Source organism: Tinamus guttatus, unplaced genomic scaffold (assembly GCF_059628265.1).
Source record: "Tinamus guttatus ecotype Peru unplaced genomic scaffold, ASM5962826v1 Tinamus_guttatus_pri_ptg000330l, whole genome shotgun sequence".
In the NCBI taxonomy this organism is placed as follows: domain Eukaryota; kingdom Metazoa; phylum Chordata; class Aves; order Tinamiformes; family Tinamidae; genus Tinamus; species Tinamus guttatus.
This window is the reverse complement of record NW_028288864.1, coordinates 841,861-858,570: the sequence shown is the minus strand read 5'-3', so window position 1 is coordinate 858,570 and position 16,710 is coordinate 841,861. Positions and strand designations below refer to the sequence as shown.

The following is a 16,710-nucleotide window of genomic DNA, read 5'->3' as shown; positions in this document are numbered from 1 at the left end:
AAAGTATTAAACCAGAAAAACCTGTTATCAGATACTCTAGTTTTGCTAATCAGAGGCCAACATCTTTACCAGAATGTTTTCATGACTCTAGAAATAACGATGTAGAAAAGCTGAAAGCTTTTCCTCTCACATGAAGAAAGCTGAGTTTGACAAGGGTCCTGGAGATTAAGCTGCAGAAACGTTCAGGATTTAAAGTTGCCCCTAGGGCTACAAGCACAAATATTTTTGCATTTTATACTTAAAGTAATTAGGAGCAAGGGGACCGTGCTGTCTGCCACCTCGCACCACCGCTTACAAGAAATGAGGCCGCCCTGCCCGTCACAGGGAACGCAACGCACCAAGGCCGGCAGCGGCCGCACGCCCCTCGCCCGGCGGCGAGGACCCTCCTCGCGCGGCGCCGCGGAAGCGGCTGGGAAGAGGCGCCGCTCCGCGCAGGCGCACTTGCCGCCGTCACCACGGCAACCGCGGCGCGCGGCTCCCAGCGCGCCTGCGCGCGCGGCCCCCCCTGCTCGCGCCCGGCCCCCAGCGCTGAGGCGGATCCCGTCTCCCCGGCGCCCTTTTAAACCTTGGGTCCCTGAGCAGCCTGCTCCTTCCCCACCTTTTTCCTCAAGAGGACGCTCAGCTCTTAATAAATCAAGTGTTTGGGATAAGGATGGGAACATTGCTAATTAAAAATTCTATTTGATTCCTGCATTAAAGAGCGATACCAAGGTACTAGTTAAATACATTAGAGTGTTAATGCTTGAAGTAGTTATATAAATGTAACTTCTACGTTCACCTTTCACTTAATTTTAAGAAGCCGTGCATTTGCTACAAAGAATAAAGATTTATTTTAAAAATATCTTGATTGCAAAGTAATACACAGGGTAGACCACAATAAAAGAAGTGTTATTTACACATCAGCTCCAGTATGTCCAAAATGTCTGCTTGATAGAAGCAAGAGTGAAAGCAAATCAAATGCCTTCACCTGTTACCATCTTCAAATAAAAAAAAGTTTTAGCCATGGTGGAGGTTTTTGTTTGTTTGTTTGTTTTTGTTTTTTTGTAAGACAGTCATGATAAAAGCTCAAGACACTATCAAGCAGTTAAAATGGGGAGTGCTAATAAGAACAAACTGACTGTTATTCTGGTGAAATCAAATCTAGACTGACAATGTGTCTCATTGTGGGCCTTCCATGGGGGCAGTTCCAGGGATGTTCAATCTCACCCATATGGGTGACCAGTTTCTTCATCTCCTGTATATTCAACGCAGTCCCAATCATCACCTGCAAATCAAGACCAAAAAAGAGATAATCAGAAAGCAACATACAAATAATTATGTTTATAAAGTGCACTGGTTTGAAACAAATTCTATATAAATTGAGAAGAATTTCTGGGAGTTTTTAATGGACAACAGGAGGAAGAAGATGAAGGATTAGCTGCTGACACTAAACAGTAAACAACTCTCCCACAATATGTAAATAGAGTTGTAACAAATAGTTCAAGAGCATAGGCTATATTTATTTGAAAACAAACATCAAGCGCAGTACTTACAGACTTTCTGCAAGCTCGAGAAGCAAACATCTGTCTGACTCTGGAGGGCCTACACATGACTCCAGGGCAGTCGCTTAACATGAAAATCAGTTCATCAATGTCTTGTGGACCAAAAGTCCAGTTTTTGCTTGTTGGCAAGGAAATCAATTTAACTCTTTGAGTTACAGGAGCTGAAAGATTAGCAAACAGAGGATCTTAAGTAGGTACCTTTTGTTTTTAGTGAAAAAATAAGAAACTGTTATGCATATTAATGTAATCTGTGCATTTGCCAAAATTTACAGTCTTTTGATGGATGTTTTAAACTAACCTGTTGGCTACAGGTTGACTACAAAATAATTTTTTGATGCTAAGAGCTTTATACAAGGTTTTATACAAGCTTTTATACATGATTTAACAAGATCTTAGGCAAAAATAAGTAGAGATTATAAAAAGTAAAAAGCAATATGGAAAAATCCATAGTAAGTTCCTAAGTGTCAAACTGGTAACGCACAGTACTTTCACAATCCTGTTCTCCTACAAAGCTCTATGAGTTAAACAATAACTGGTCTTGTCTTATAAAAGGCACAATGAAGAGCTTTTAGGTTATGCAATTTGTTAACAAGTACATAGCAGGTCAGCACTAAAGCCATAAAGAAAGCTAAATGACATTATTATGTACCATCTTAAAATTACTAGATTATAACTTGTGTTTAATCCTGCAAGTATTTTATTAATACAGCAAAATAATTTTAATGTCATGTATCCAGAAAATACTATTGAGTTGTACAGTGATGCAAACATTCTACACCAATTTCTTTAACCAGATTTAAGATGAATGTTCTGTTGTACATAAAATGTTCTGTTAATAGTTCGACAAGTCACAAAAATCTTAAATTCACTTTAATTTACATACTCTATTAAATGTATATTATTTTAAAATTCTTGAGAACTAACATAAGAGGAAACCTATCTACTTTCTTACTTCCAGTAGTTCTGGTCCACACTCACCATTTTCATCTATGACAAAATCAAACCCATTTTTTCTGAATATTTCCAGATTTTCAATCAAAACAGTTTCATTTACAGCAGTTAAATTAAGATTTTGAGGCCTAAAAGAGGGAGAAAAATTATGGTATTGCACAGGTACATACTACAGGCCACTCAAACATTAGAAGCAATCTAGGAACAGTAATAGAGAGCTCTCTGCATTATTAAAAAAAAGGCAAAAATCAAACACAAAATACACCACCACATACAAAAATTCACTACTAGACAAATCACTTGTCTTTTAAGTGATACTCAGCAGAGTAAACAGCACTCCCTACTGCCACATTTTTTTCCAATCTCTACATAGCTTGTCTCTAAACTATGCTTTTTCATGTTTAACAAAATACAATTAACATAAAAACCCACCATGAAATCTGATGGGCTTATTGCATAGCTATGCAATATGACTGACTAATTTCTGACTGACCACATGCAGGCTCTTAGAAAGATGAAGTGTAAGACAATTACAAGATATAAATAAACATATAAATAAAATGTTTTACATACACACACACACATATGCAAATATATAGAAGTATATAAATTTAAGTGTTTTGAATGTGTAAAGTGCTACATAATTATACATATCCTCTGGAAACACTGAATTAAACTTAGAAAGTTATTGTTGTTGACAAATTGAAAATACTTACGCAATTAACTTCTGACCTTGGAGAACAGTGTGCTGTTGTAACATTTCGAAGTTATATTTCTCATCAGTAGCATGTTGGTCAATGATGAAGAGATCGGAATTTAACTTTGCTATTATGAACCCTAAGTTAAACTGGCCAATTATTTCCATTTTTGCAAACATTTCTTTGCTGTAGATGGAAAATACAGATTAGAAATTACACCTCATGACTTACCAAATTAGACAGTATAAAACTTTAAAATCTCTTTCTCTCCTGCTGAAAACACTTTGTATAAAAGAGAAAGCACTCCTTTTAGCAATATATGAACACAAGAATTATCTGGAATCTGGTGACGGCTGTTTTCTGATTATACCGTTTGTTTGATGAACGATGTTTTAATAGTATATATTAGATAAAAGATGTGCTCAAAAAAATCAACAAGTGGACATAAGCCTTTCCTGACAACAACTCAAGACAGTTCTTATATTTTTCCTCAACTATTTTTAGTAATTGTTTGGTTAATCTAATAAATTAAGAAAGTGAAGGTAAGTACCTAATCTCTTTTCTTAACTCATCTTCTGCTACTTTATTTTCTCCAGGACTAATTTTTGCTTTAAATCTTCTATAATTCTGTGTTTCTGTCCTTTTCTTTTGCTGCTGTATTACCTTTTTTACCTTTTCTGCTAAAACCTTCATAGAGAATTCAAGTGGTACAGTTTTCTTTTTAATTTCTACCAGTACATCAACATTTGCCAGATGGTGCTTAGTATTCTTCTCTTTAGAAGACAGATCTGCCTTTAAATCATCTGCTTTACTTTTAAAATACTTTTTTCTCGGGGAAGAACTACTGGCTACTTGAGACAAGTTTTTTGGATTATTCCAGTCTTCCACTTGGTTTAACTTGTGCACAGTGCCCAAGAACTGCACATCACATTCCAGTGATTTCTCACTTAGTCCAACAATTTCGAGACATTCATTTTGAAGCTCCTCTTTTGAGTTGCTGATTTCTTCTGAAGAAGAATTAGTTGCTCTTTCACTGCAGCTCTCATCTTCCTGCATATTATAACCAACATCTGATTCAGCAGAGGTGCTAGAGAATCCAGAATCTGTATTATCTTCTAATTTTCTCAAATATCTGCTTGTAGCTGGCATCTTTGACTCAGACTCCTTGCTCAGGGCAGCCTTTCGAGAGTTTACAGGACTCAAAGTGGTATAAAATGATGGCAGTTGTCTGGGGTAGCTGTGCTGCCGCTTTACCCTTTTAGGGCTTTGAAGATTACTGTCTGTCATTTGAGGGAGAGAGAATGACTCCCTTAATCTGGCGAGAGTCATTATTTCACTTCCATGACTGCTTGGATTTTGAGTTTTAGAGTCAGGCAACACTTCTACCTGTGGCTTTTCTGTCTCTTCAGGAAGAGTCCTCTTCAAGTTGCCTAATAAAAATGGAATAAAAGATATTTTAGGATTTTAACCTTAAATATAACTAGGAAAATAAATAAATAAATAAATAAATGAATGATGTGGTTTTGTCAAGGAAACGAGGAGATGTAGAAAAATAGCCAACACCTCAAATAAGCCCTTAAACCTCTGACCACAATTAAGTGTGGGACTCAAATACATAGTTATCTCATGAAAAAGCAGTTACATCTTTGAGAAAGTTATTAAAAGAAGTTGTGATTATCGTTATGGTATTTGCGTGAACAAAGTGTGTGAAGAGCAGTGTGTGGGAACGGCCTAAAATATGGTATCCATCTCTCCAGTTGTGCCTCTTCTGAAACACAGGTTTCCTAATCTTTCCCTTTCCATATTGGAAAGATTCTGTTTTCCAAACATTATCAATTAATTTTGTGTTAAACTCTTCCCATAAATATGACTGTAAGTCACCTAATATCTTAGAATCCTCCATTATTATTTAATGTCAATAACAACATTACAACCAGAACATAAGCAGCACATGAGAAATCTGCCCTAACATATTAATCAACAGCCACTTTTGTTATTTCATGTGTTTTTAAAACACATTTTCCATTCTAAATTCTCCAGCGTATACCATACATAAAGACTTCCCCATTTTGCACTAGTCCTACCTGCAATGTCCAAAAGTTTCTGATTGACATCCAGCTTGTTAACATCTCTACCAAACATCTCTATCAGAGAAGTTTTTAAAATTGCTAATAGAAGTTTCTCTTCCTGCAGTAAAATTTGCCTTTTGTCTGGAGTTACATTGACGTCAACACACTCTAAAAAAAATCAGAAGAAAAACAACTACATTAGATATGATCTTGTATGATTATATATTTATAGATCTAATTGCTTCTTAAATCCTTGGATGAATGTTTTCTGCTCTGCATTCACTTCCATATTTATTCACTGGATTAAAAACAAAGTCACAGTTAACTTCCACAGTATGTCTCTAAGCTCACCATTAATCCTTTCAAAATCCTTTCAAAGCACACAAGTTAATTATATGGAGTAACTCCCCCCCCACCATTTAAACTAATCACAAGAATGTATTTTTTCTCACTACTTCATTTAAAGGTTATTTCTGAATATAGAAAAAGTGAAAACACAGCTAGACCCTGTCTCTCCATCACCACTGTAGATCAAAAAAAAGCGAAACAACACACCTCAATAAGTATCTCTATAACTAAAGGTTGTAATATTCTCAAGAATACCTTTAATATCAATAATTATTATAAGGGATGCTTCTGTACTTGTTACTCACACACAGGGTCAGCCCATGGTTGATTTGGAGTCCATTAACCATGGCAATTAAGTATTATATTGCACTGATAGCTCCAGCCATGAAAAGAACAATATTAATGAAATAAAATAGTATATATTATGCAAACAAGCTATATTTAAGTGTAACGGTTCATATTCGTTTGTCTAACCTACACTAAATTTAAGCCTAACAGAAGTTATTAAAAATACTCACAACTCACCAGAATCTACACAAATGTTAAGAACAACAAATGGATATTGGTGTTTATTGTATAAGTGATAAACTTCATTCACAAGCTTGGAAACCTGTAGAGAAGTTTGGAAAAAGAAAAACACACACAATAAAACCATCTTCAACCTTTCACCAGTATGTGTTTATCTAACTCCCAATAAAACAACTAATCTACCTAATCCTAGTTTATATCATTAAGGTTTTGTTGACACAGATGGATCCAATGAAAACAAAACTGCAGGTGACCATAACTAGCAACATTTAAGCACAAAACATCAGCTACTAATCCAGTGATTTCTGGGTGATATTAAACAGGTTAGTGCTGCTATGGTAAAAATATATAAATTGCACCTTTGCTGGATCACATGGACGTTGGTTGATAAAGAAAAATTGTCTGTCTGTAGCACTCCTTCCAACACCATGATCACAACGAGAAATGAACCCTGTAATTCTGTTAAATAATAATATAGTAAGTTTAAGGTAAAATGGCAGAGAAGTATATTTCAGGAAAGAGTACTTCATAAGGGCTAAAAGCAACTCTAATATATGCATACTTGCTGATGCTGTATAAATTCCCTATACCAAATTACTGGTTAACAAGACCCAGGTGTCCAGCTCTGACAGGCCACCAGGCAGTAGCAGAAGAAAGGAAAAATAAAAAAAGCAAAAAAAGCAGTTGTCTGATTTTCCGATTTAAAAAGAAGCTGCATTCATCTTTTTCTGCTCTAAAGAGGGGTTAGCTGTGAAATGACATTAAAAGCCAGATATAGATGCACCTATTTGCAAATCTCACATATAGCAAGAAAGAGAAAAAAAAAAAGGTAGAAGTATAAGGTATTTACACAAGCTGATTCACATTCATCTCATAGCAATTCCTAGTAACACAACTGAGAAATACAGGTGTAAACCACGGATTCATGCATAAATTATGATTACTGAGAACAATAATCTAGGTGATTAACTTGCAGGAAGCTAAAATTAGCTAGGATATAAATGCCAGTGCCCTCTCACCTGACTAGCACCACTTCAGTGGTGAAATGACTTTTTTCCCCCAAGTGATATTCTCTCCAAAACATCATAATATGTTCTCCATTATTTTTATTATTGCCACACTTTCCATATATTTTTTAAAAAAATAAATTAAAATGACACTGGCAACAATAGTTTGTACTTTTCTACTTACCTATAAAAATTTTGTGGCGTGTTAGTAGTGTTGAGTCCATATTCTTCACAAACAGCTTCACTAGGAGGTAGCTGAACAAAGGGAATGAGGCTCTGCAACTGAAAATAAAATCCCCACCATTAACAGTTACTCCAACTAACACAAAATTAAAATCAGGTACATCAAAGCAATCAGCTTTCCAGTTATTCTTGTCCATGGTTCAAGTTTTATTCATCCACACTGAAGTTACTTAGCATATATACATAAAAGTCTATTTTGTATTATCTTTTAAATTAATGTAATGGTAATTATTTAATTATAAGTTAGCACTGTTAGGCAACACAAAATTGTATCTTCCACCTGGTCTTTTGGCCACTGCATGGCTTTGAAATCACTGCATGGGCACTGTGAAGGGAGGAACTGCTTATCAGTTAAGAGCAGGTAGCTGTCAACCACTCAACATGCTCGATGGCTGTACTGTACCACCAAAGAAACGATGTTTTTAATGCTTTTACACTTCTGCATTCTTCTAGAGAAGATCAAATATTTTAAAGCTATTCTTTACAAAGCATCACAGTTCATTCCTCTAGAAGGGCTGACTGCAATTCCCATTTAAAGGTTAACCAAAGGAACTTCCCAAAAAGGAGTTGCAAAAAGCTGTTTTTTTTATCCCCTAATGAAGAACTGTTGCATTACAAAATGTTTAGGATTTTTTGTTTGTTTTTGTGGTATACAGACCGCACCCATATTGATTTTCAAAAACACAGATCAAGGTCCCTCACTTCTCAAAAACCACAGTAAGAATTTTTAAAATTGGCTTCAGAGAGATATTAACCCTGTCTCTTATACCATTTTCTTCCATTAAAAGAAGTTTCCCTTAAGCAGATTCAGAAACTTTGTGGGAACGCAGACTATGGCGTCTCTGCTTTTTCAACCTGTAGGGTGTGCTGGAACACAACACATGCTCCATCCTCTTCTGCTTTTAAGTTTCCTGCATCCTCTTCATTTAACTACATCTTTAAAATATTTCTCTTCAGCCACATTTTCTCCATTTTTAATAGTAAGCAATACCTGTTTTTGCCCAAATACTGCTCCAATGTTTTCCTTTAAGTTAGGACTTCCAGTAGTGGATACCACAGGACTTTTCTTCCCTTGGCCAATTTGGTTAGTGCAGTTAATACGAACTCCTTTTGAAACAATGCAGTATGCTTGCAATATCTGCACCATTTTTCCATATTCCTAATAAAGAAAATATAATGGTCACATTTATATAAAATAGTTGTTAAAAAAAAAAAAAACTCTGAAAAGGACATTCTATATTTTTATGTAACATAAACTTATCTCCAAAAGGGGGTCATCTTTTCAAAACAGAATCAAAAAAAAAAAAAAAAAAAAAGCTAAAAAGAGTGTCTTTGAAAACAATGAACTTAAGATTAATGTCGTAAATAAGTAGCTTAGAACACAACATTCCCCAATTTACGGATGTGCAAAGGTGATCGCCATCTTAAACCTCTTCAACATTTGGAGATTTGAGACTGCACCTCTAAATCAGATTATTTGCAAAATAGAAAAGGAAAGCATATGCAAACACCGCTCTTATTTTACAAAGCTACAAAACAGACATGAAATAGCGTGACATAAACATTTTAAGAACACAATCTACAGAAAACAGTGTATCATTCAGTGGTAACAAAACAAAAAAAACTCTGAAATATCAAACTCCTTTAAAACAACAGTTTCTGATCTAACCTACCTTTTTAATGTTTCTTTGAAATTCTTTATGCCGCACTGGCAAAGTATAGAATAACTGTTGTATGCTAACAGTTGTTCCTTGTTGTCGTGGATAAGGAGTTTTCTGAGTGATTTTACCATTATGATCAAATACCAAACGAGTCCCAACCTTTGCAGACTTATGACAGGTAAAAATGGTAACATCACTGATGGAGGGAAAAGAGGCAACAGAATTACACACTGAACATTTTCTCTTTGACTCCTCGTGACCTAATCAGGTATAGAAATTACACCAGCATGATGCATCTTTAAGTAAGTTTTCCACCATAAAGATACCTAAAAAGATAACTGAAAAGTAGCATAACAGTCAAATTTTCCTAACTAAAACTGAAGAAATTATTTTTATATCTCTTTCATTTGTTCTCTGTCATAAAATGCAATGTTAAATTCTAGCTTTGTTTGGACACTATATTCTTCATATTAATACATTACACTAAAATATTCCTGAAACACAGAACTGAGTACAAAAGCTGCACTGTTTCACATACACAGTTTGGGTGGCAAGATATTAAATACAGTTTCAATGAGTTAAAGACAGCACTTTGGTGTTACAGTGCTTTACTTTTGAGCATGGGAGCATTTTCATGCACAAGAGTTCCATTCTATAGATACTTAAATACCTAAGTAATGCTGGAATTCATATATAAAAGGACCAATCAGATGCTTAGAATCATGGCATAATTTACACTGAGGAAGACATCAAGACATCATGCAACCTACTGCTCAAAATAGAGCTAACAAAGAAATCTGTTTCAAAAGCCACATTTTAATCAATAATGGTGAACTTAAGAGATTACTTTTTATTTATGTTGTTATAATAACTTTCTACTAATAAGAAGTTCAATAATATTACCTTAATGCACACAGAGAACTTAGAGCTTCACCTCGAAACCCAAATGTTTCAACATGAATTAGATCAGAAAATTCTTGTATCTTTGATGTATAATGTTTCAGAGCTGGAAAAGGATATTTAAAATAAATGATTTTACTTCTGTCTCCAAAGACACTGATTTATGCGACTAGAGTCGGTATGCATCTCAAGGAGCAAAATATTTCTGTATAACTCATTGTATTTTAAATAACTGCAAGAGACAAAGTAATTAAATATTTAGTGTTTCCTTTCCTCCTTTTTCTACAGACAAGGACTCTTAAAAAAATCCAGATAGACCTGTTATTCCTTATTTACACCAAAAAATAACAAAGCATACAATATTATGGGTATTGCTATTGAAACCTGCCTCAGAGCAGTACACAGTAGCCGTCCCAGAAAGCAAGGTATTAATCACAGGTGCTGCCACTCAAGATGACAACTGCAGCCTCCTGCTGTACCTGTTACACAGTCAGGTGCAAGTTTATTCCACCACGTTCATAGTTAACGAGGACCCAGCACTGGCTCCGTGGGTGCCCCAGCAGGTTGCAGTTGCAGTGCTGGTAGCAGCACCCCAAACTTGCACTGCGCTGGGGCTACAGACCACGAGTTTCCTGCGACATACAGTGAGTCAATCATGCATCGTGACCATAAAGTTATAGACTAACGATTCTCTAATTGGGAATGTGGGTATTTTTGTTGCAATGGTGAAAGTTTCATGCCATACAGTATTGCTTCTTCCCCAAATTTCACTCTAAAGTAAGCTAATGGAAACTCTGACAGTCAAGCACACAACACCAAGTTCATTTTCAGCCAATACTCAAGTTTATGAGAAAACTTCTCAAAATCAGTTATTTTCATGGTTTTACACTTTCAATGATTAATCAACTGAAAATATGAATGAATTTGAATGATAATTTAGGATCTTCTCTAATATAGCTATGGCTATCCTTTATTCCACTTAAATACATAATAATCAAAGACTACTACTAAGTTTCAAATACTATGACCACACAAGCACTACAAAAATCAAGCCCGATTTTGCCCAAGCCATGCTGGTGCTTTTGTCATTATAAAAACATCAAGTATCTATTAAAAATAATTAAATTTATATTTTATAAAGAAAAATATACATGAATACTTTCAGAGGGACAAACATAACTTATGAAAAAGGTCCAACTTACTCAAGCCTTGAAAGTTTGCCTCTTCCACTCCACTTCCATTATCTGAAACTTCTATCAGTTCTGCTCCATAATCTTTAAGTTTTATTTCTACAAATTGTATTAATAAAGTCTTTTAATTCTCTATGTTCATAAACAACATTCAGTATTAAGTTCATAATTCGAACAATCTCGAGGCAACTACTTACTACATCAAGTTTGTGAAACAAACAAACAAAAAAAGCCCCACACAACTTTTTTTCTTCCCCAAGCTAGGACAACCTAACACAAATCAACCTGGACTTTCGGATAACTGGGCTTCACTGTATTTCTGCATAAAAGAAAGTTTCCCAATTATAATAGCTGACATGAGGGAAGCTCTGGAAGCTAAAACCTTATGCCTTAATGGCCTGCTAGCTTGAGGCCAGTAGTGGCAGTAGCCATGCCCCATCATCACAGATTGGCCATCATAGAGACCGCATAACCACTACACGAGCTACAAGTAAAGTAACACAGACAAAAATCATGAGCTTTTATGAGCTCACCTGGAGCCTGGGAATTTGAATGTTTTATGTACCCGAGCTGTAAAATCATAACAAACTTGCCTGACTCAAATATAGAGCACTTACAGGGATTAGTTAAAGTGTGCTCCATACTTCAAAAACATATTTTTTTTATATGTAGAGACTGTGTGTATTTAAAGCATATTAAATATATTCTGATTAATGTTCAGGGAAAACAGCTTACCAAGGTTGGTAGCTCCTGCATCCAGGCTGTTTTCCACCAACTCCTTCACAGCAGTGCCCAGATTGAGGACAACCTGCCCCGAGCAGATTTGATGAACGGACTTGCGGTCTATGGCCTTGATGGCATTTGCCGGCTCCAAACTTGGAAGAAGGCCCGAGAAGCAAAGAAAGGAGTAAGAAACAGCGGCCGCATGCCCGCTCCTCCTTCCTCCCAAGGGACACCCAAGGGGAGGAGGGATGAAAGGGGCACCACACAGGGACCCTAGCAGCGGTGTGACCGAGGCGGTGGCCAGAGCCCCGCGGACAGGACAAGCCGGACACGGGGCAGTGGAGCGGGGCCTGGGGCTTCTCATGAGGAACGGCCCGGGGAGGAGCGGGGGAGAGGGCCGCAGGGTGGCGGTGAACCGCGGGGGTCAGTCCCTCCATCCCAATCGCAGCGAGGCAAGCCCGGCCGGGGCCGGGGCCGCCGCCTCCCGCGCCCCGCGCGGCGCTCACCAAGGCGCGGCCGCCTCCATGAGCGCCCCGGCGGCGCCGACCCAGGCCCCGCGGCCCCGCGGCCCCGCGGCCCTGCGCCGCCCCGGCGCCGCCCTCCCCTCACACGGTCCTCTCCTGCGCCGCGCGCCCTTGCTCAGTCATTGGCGGCTGGGGAAAAGCGCTGACCAATCCCCAGCGAGCTCTCACCCTCGCGCATCGCGATTGGTCTGCAGAACTACCCACTCAGGACGCAGACTTGCACCGCTTGCGTCACGGGGACCGCCCCGCACCTCAGTGGCTCCCGCCGGCCCCTCGGAAGAGGCCCAGGCGGTGGCTGGGGGGGGGGAGCGCCCTGCGATTGGGTGGCCGGCCAGTCAGTCAAGCGCCTCGTCGCGGCGCGGACCAATAGGGCCCGCCCGGGGGCGGTGCGGGCGGCCGTGCAGTCGGCGGGCTGCGCGGAGGCCGCAGCCGCCATGCCCATGTACAAGGTGCGGCCCGTGGACAGCGCCCGCGGCGCGCTGCTGGCCGAGCAGCTGCCCGCCTGCATGTACCGGCTGCCCAACGTGCACCGCAGCGCGCCGCTCGCCGCCGCCCCAGCGCAGGTAGGAGCCTCGCGCCCGCCCGCGGACGGGGCTGCCGCACGGCTGGGCCGGTCCGGTCCGCGCGCGCACATCTCAGGAGCCGCCCGCGCTCGCCGCTCCCGCTCGTTGGGGGCTCCTTTAAGGGCTAGATAAGCTCAGCTTTTCCAGACCTTTCTTACTTTAAAGCGTTTTTTAACGGCTGTTTAGTTTCTCTGGACTCTCTCATACATACATATATATATACATTTTTATATATCTGCATATACATATATCTGTATATATGCGCACATGTACGTGTGTGCATGCACACTTTTTTTTTTAAGCGGCCATAGCACAGCAGCCTCGTGCCACGTCCCTTCCTGCTGCATCATCATCCCCCGCTGCTTTCCTGTGGAAGCAGGGCCTGGCTGCCGTGCACCTGCTCTACGTAGCCTCCTGCTGTCCTTTCTCTTAATAACAGTGCGAGAAAAAGGCTAAAAAGGCAGAGTAGGACATTACGTTAATCGAGTTGACTTTAGGCTGTCTGTGCGATGCCAAGAATGCTTTGAATTCTGTTTTATTTTCCCTCTTCCCCAGTGCCACGGGGCCTTTAGAGCCCTCACACATTCTGAGCGGGCGCTGGCTGGTGCTGCCCGTGCAAGCCCCGGGCAGGACTGAAGCCTGAGGGCATAAATTACATTACAACACACAGTGTTAACAGTTTTCTCCTCCAGGAGGGGTTTTTATATCACTAAATTGTGGATTTGATAAATAGTGCTCACTAGAAAGCATTTCTGAATCTAATCTAAGAATATTGTATAAGCTAGTATCAGAATTTTGCTTGAAATACCTTATTTGTCATCTTCATCAGTGATAAAAAGAAAGAAGGTTGGGTGAGTGGGTTTCTTTAATGGCTGTACTTAGGATGCTTAGAAATCAAATAGATTTTTCTTTAGTGTAAGTTTCTGCACCTAAAACCTTCCACAGAAATATATTTTTCATCTTTTAAAGAGGTATCACTGTAAGCTAAGAGACTTTTAAGTGGAAAATGGACATAATGAAAAGATACACTGGGAATAGGATGTAACAGTTGTGGACAAAGCCACTCACATATGAGAAAATTCTTTTTTTCCAAGAAACAATGTTCCTTAATCAATGGTCTTTTTTTTATCAGTAAGTTCTATTCTCTGAAACAAAGAATGACTCTAAGGAGTAATCTCATACCATTTATCTATCATTGCAGACTTCTTTAACTAACATTGAATATCCAAGTTGCCAAAAAAAAAGTTTGTATTTTTCAACCTCAATATACAATCTGTGTAGCTCTGTGTTTGCGGTATGATTATTTTAAGTTTTGGAGTCACTCTTTCCTGTAGCTAACAGTTTGAGAAAAAAAAAAGAGAGACTTTAAACAGGAAGATTTTGCAGGTTTGTTTGTGAAAGGTATAACCTTTCACCATGTTCATACAGACTAACAGACCGTGATATTCCCTGATGTGGGCTTGTGATCCAAATAACATCTAAATTCTTTCAAAAACCTCCTGTCAAGTGAGCTGTGCACTTCTTGGATATTGAATTAACTTTTCTTTCCCTCATACAGGAAGAAGTTGACCCATCACTTCAAGCACTTGAATCTCGCCAAGAAGAGATCCTAAAACGCCTGTACGAACTGAAGAGTGCTGTTGATGGCCTCTCAAAGATGATCCACACTCCAGATGCTGACTTTGATGTAACTAATATCATTCAAACCGATCAACATTCTCCCTTGACAACAAATGCAGATTTAGATTTGATGCTTGGAAAGGTAAGTTTAGTTTAGAATATCTACCGATAGATTTTCTTCCCTTTTCCCTCAGATCTTCAGTGATGAAAGGGTTGCATTAAAACTCAGGACACTCAAGCTCAGTATACAAGTCCTATATTTTTACATAACCTACAATTACTCTTTTATTTGGGGCATCGAGATTATAAATCCAAGACAGAATAGCTGACTTTAAAATTATGACAGTAGATTCTAGTTTGCAGGAAACTTGCTTGCTTGCTAGAAACTTGTGAGTTCAGATTAGAGTAGAATTTAAACATAGAGAATGTTATTGGGTTAAGTAAATATTAAGTGTCAAAACATGAATAGAGTATCATTAGAATTTCAGATACACTTACCCATTGTTTTATTTCACATGTTTTGGTGCGAAAAATCAGTTCTTGAATGTTTCATCTGTCTATTTGTCTTACCTGCTAAAAGTTTTACTTTGCTTGCAGGATTATGGCGCCCTGAAAGATATCGTAATCAATGCAAATCCCTCTCTACCTCCATTGTCGTTATTAGTGCTGCACAGTCTGCTTTGTGAACGCTATAAAATATTATCAGCCATTCATACACACTCATCAGTGAAGAGTGTGCCAGAAAACCTCTTGAAATGCTTTGGTGAGCAGACTAAGCAGCAGCTACGTCAAGAATATCAGTTGGGCTTTACTCTCATTTGGAAGGATGGTAAGTCTGAAGTTATCTTACAGATGAAGCTTAAACTATAAAACCTTGCCTTAGTTTTTTTTTTTTTTTTCCTGACAGTTTATAAAGCTATACTATACATGCAACACTTGCTCTTTTTGCAAGTATGAACTTTAATTCTTATAGCTCTGTACAGTGGTGCAGCCCTAAAGGAGGAAGATTCCTGTTTATGGATCACTGCTCTTAATACACCTGTTATTTGAAAGATGGTTGCCTGAAAAACACTTCTATACAAAAACCTCTAGATACAGATTCTACAACTAACTGATCTTACTAGAATATAAATTAGATGGGAGTTTGGGCTGAAGTTTGAAAGAGAAGAGCGTTTTGTGCCCCATGCTTCCTTAGACTTAAGTATTTTAACTAAGAAAACTGAGAAGAGGTTATAGGCTAATTACATTAATGAGGATGTTGGTATAACAAATGGATTGCCATGTTATCACTATTTCTGAATTCTTACCATCCTGGTTATGATTTTGGGGTATACATTTTTTTTTTTCTTCTTAATTTCAGTTCTGAAGCCCCAGATGAAGTTTAGCATTCAAACAATGTGCCCTATTGAAGGAGAGGGGAACATTGCTAGATTTCTCTTTTCCCTGCTTGGCCAGAAGTACAATGCGGTTGCTTCAACTCTGATTGACAGTTGGGTTGATACAGCCATCTTCCAGCTGAAAGAAGGTAGCAATAAGGAGAAAGGAGCCGTCTTGCGCTCCATGAACGCAGCTCTTGGCAAGACCTCGTGGCTGGTGGGAAATGAACTCACCGTGGCAGACATTGTCGCATGGTGCGCGCTGCAGCAGACAGGTAGTGCCAACGCTGCTCCAGCTAACGTGCAGAAATGGATGAAGGCATGCGAGAACTTGGCACCTTTCACCTCTGTTATTAAGCTGTTGAAGTAAGGATGTATTCTTTTTAATGGTGTAGTTTTAATATTACTCCACCTTGTGCCTGCTGTAGTGGGTTGAGTCCTTTCTAAGATGAATTCAAGTTCTATAACTCAATAGAATTCTTAAACGAATAAAAACATTACAATTGCCTTTTGGGTGTGAACTTCCTTTCTTTTGTACCTGAAGTGTGACAAACATGTTTATTTTAATGGTTGAGGCATCTAGAGCAATCCTATGCAATAAAGTTGTATTTTCAACTTTTTCCTTATGAGAGTCTTCTCTGTGACTCATAACCTTAGGTAAAATTTAACTTGTGGGGTTTTGTTTGTTTGTTTGTGTTTTTGTTTTTTTTTTTAAAAAAAGGCGAAGTGCAACATAAGTTTCCAATCACTAGAAACCATGCTCTTAAA

The 16,710-nt window shown here is 38.5% G+C and overlaps 2 protein-coding genes across 2 annotated transcripts; one reads left to right on the top strand and one right to left on the bottom strand.

Annotated features, from left to right (window-relative positions):
* Positions 1 to 1,050: 1,050 nt before the first annotated feature.
* PMS2 (PMS1 homolog 2, mismatch repair system component) lies at positions 1,051 to 12,819 on the bottom strand. The gene is made up of 15 exons (XM_088529396.1): positions 12,635 to 12,819; positions 11,872 to 12,011; positions 11,149 to 11,235; positions 9,950 to 10,052; positions 9,059 to 9,242; positions 8,377 to 8,544; positions 7,327 to 7,424; positions 6,495 to 6,594; positions 6,133 to 6,217; positions 5,275 to 5,427; positions 3,741 to 4,620; positions 3,209 to 3,376; positions 2,520 to 2,620; positions 1,533 to 1,702; positions 1,051 to 1,264 (listed from the first exon to the last, which is right to left on the bottom strand). The coding sequence occupies exons 1-15, from the start codon at positions 12,817 to 12,819 to the stop codon at positions 1,121 to 1,123; spliced, it is 2,766 nt and encodes a 921-aa protein (XP_088385522.1). The 3' UTR covers positions 1,051 to 1,120.
* Positions 12,795 to 16,561, top strand: AIMP2 (aminoacyl tRNA synthetase complex interacting multifunctional protein 2). The gene is made up of 4 exons (XM_088529428.1): positions 12,795 to 12,946; positions 14,505 to 14,708; positions 15,164 to 15,395; positions 15,927 to 16,561. The coding sequence occupies exons 1-4, from the start codon at positions 12,818 to 12,820 to the stop codon at positions 16,310 to 16,312; spliced, it is 951 nt and encodes a 316-aa protein (XP_088385554.1). The 5' UTR covers positions 12,795 to 12,817; the 3' UTR covers positions 16,313 to 16,561.
* The last annotated feature ends 149 nt before the right edge of the window (positions 16,562 to 16,710 follow it).

What these genes read in the sequence shown, in the direction of transcription:
- PMS2 (XM_088529396.1), bottom strand. Translation starts at nt 12,819, where the DNA reads ATGGCGGCTGCGGCCTCCGCGCAGCCCGCCGACTGCACGGCCGCCCGC. An exon ending in ACGCCACAAAATTTTTATAG is followed by an intron (nt 6,595 to 7,326) that starts GTAAGTAGAAAA and finishes ATTATTTAACAG; the next exon opens with AATTACAGGGTTCATTTCTC. An exon ending in GAAACTTTTGGACATTGCAG is followed by an intron (nt 4,621 to 5,274) that starts GTAGGACTAGTG and finishes CATTTTTATTAG; the next exon opens with GCAACTTGAAGAGGACTCTT.
- AIMP2 (XM_088529428.1), top strand. Translation starts at nt 12,818, where the DNA reads ATGCCCATGTACAAGGTGCGGCCCGTGGACAGCGCCCGCGGCGCGCTG. An exon ending in TCGCCGCCGCCCCAGCGCAG is followed by an intron (nt 12,947 to 14,504) that starts GTAGGAGCCTCG and finishes TCCCTCATACAG; the next exon opens with GAAGAAGTTGACCCATCACT. An exon ending in TACTCTCATTTGGAAGGATG is followed by an intron (nt 15,396 to 15,926) that starts GTAAGTCTGAAG and finishes TCTTAATTTCAG; the next exon opens with TTCTGAAGCCCCAGATGAAG.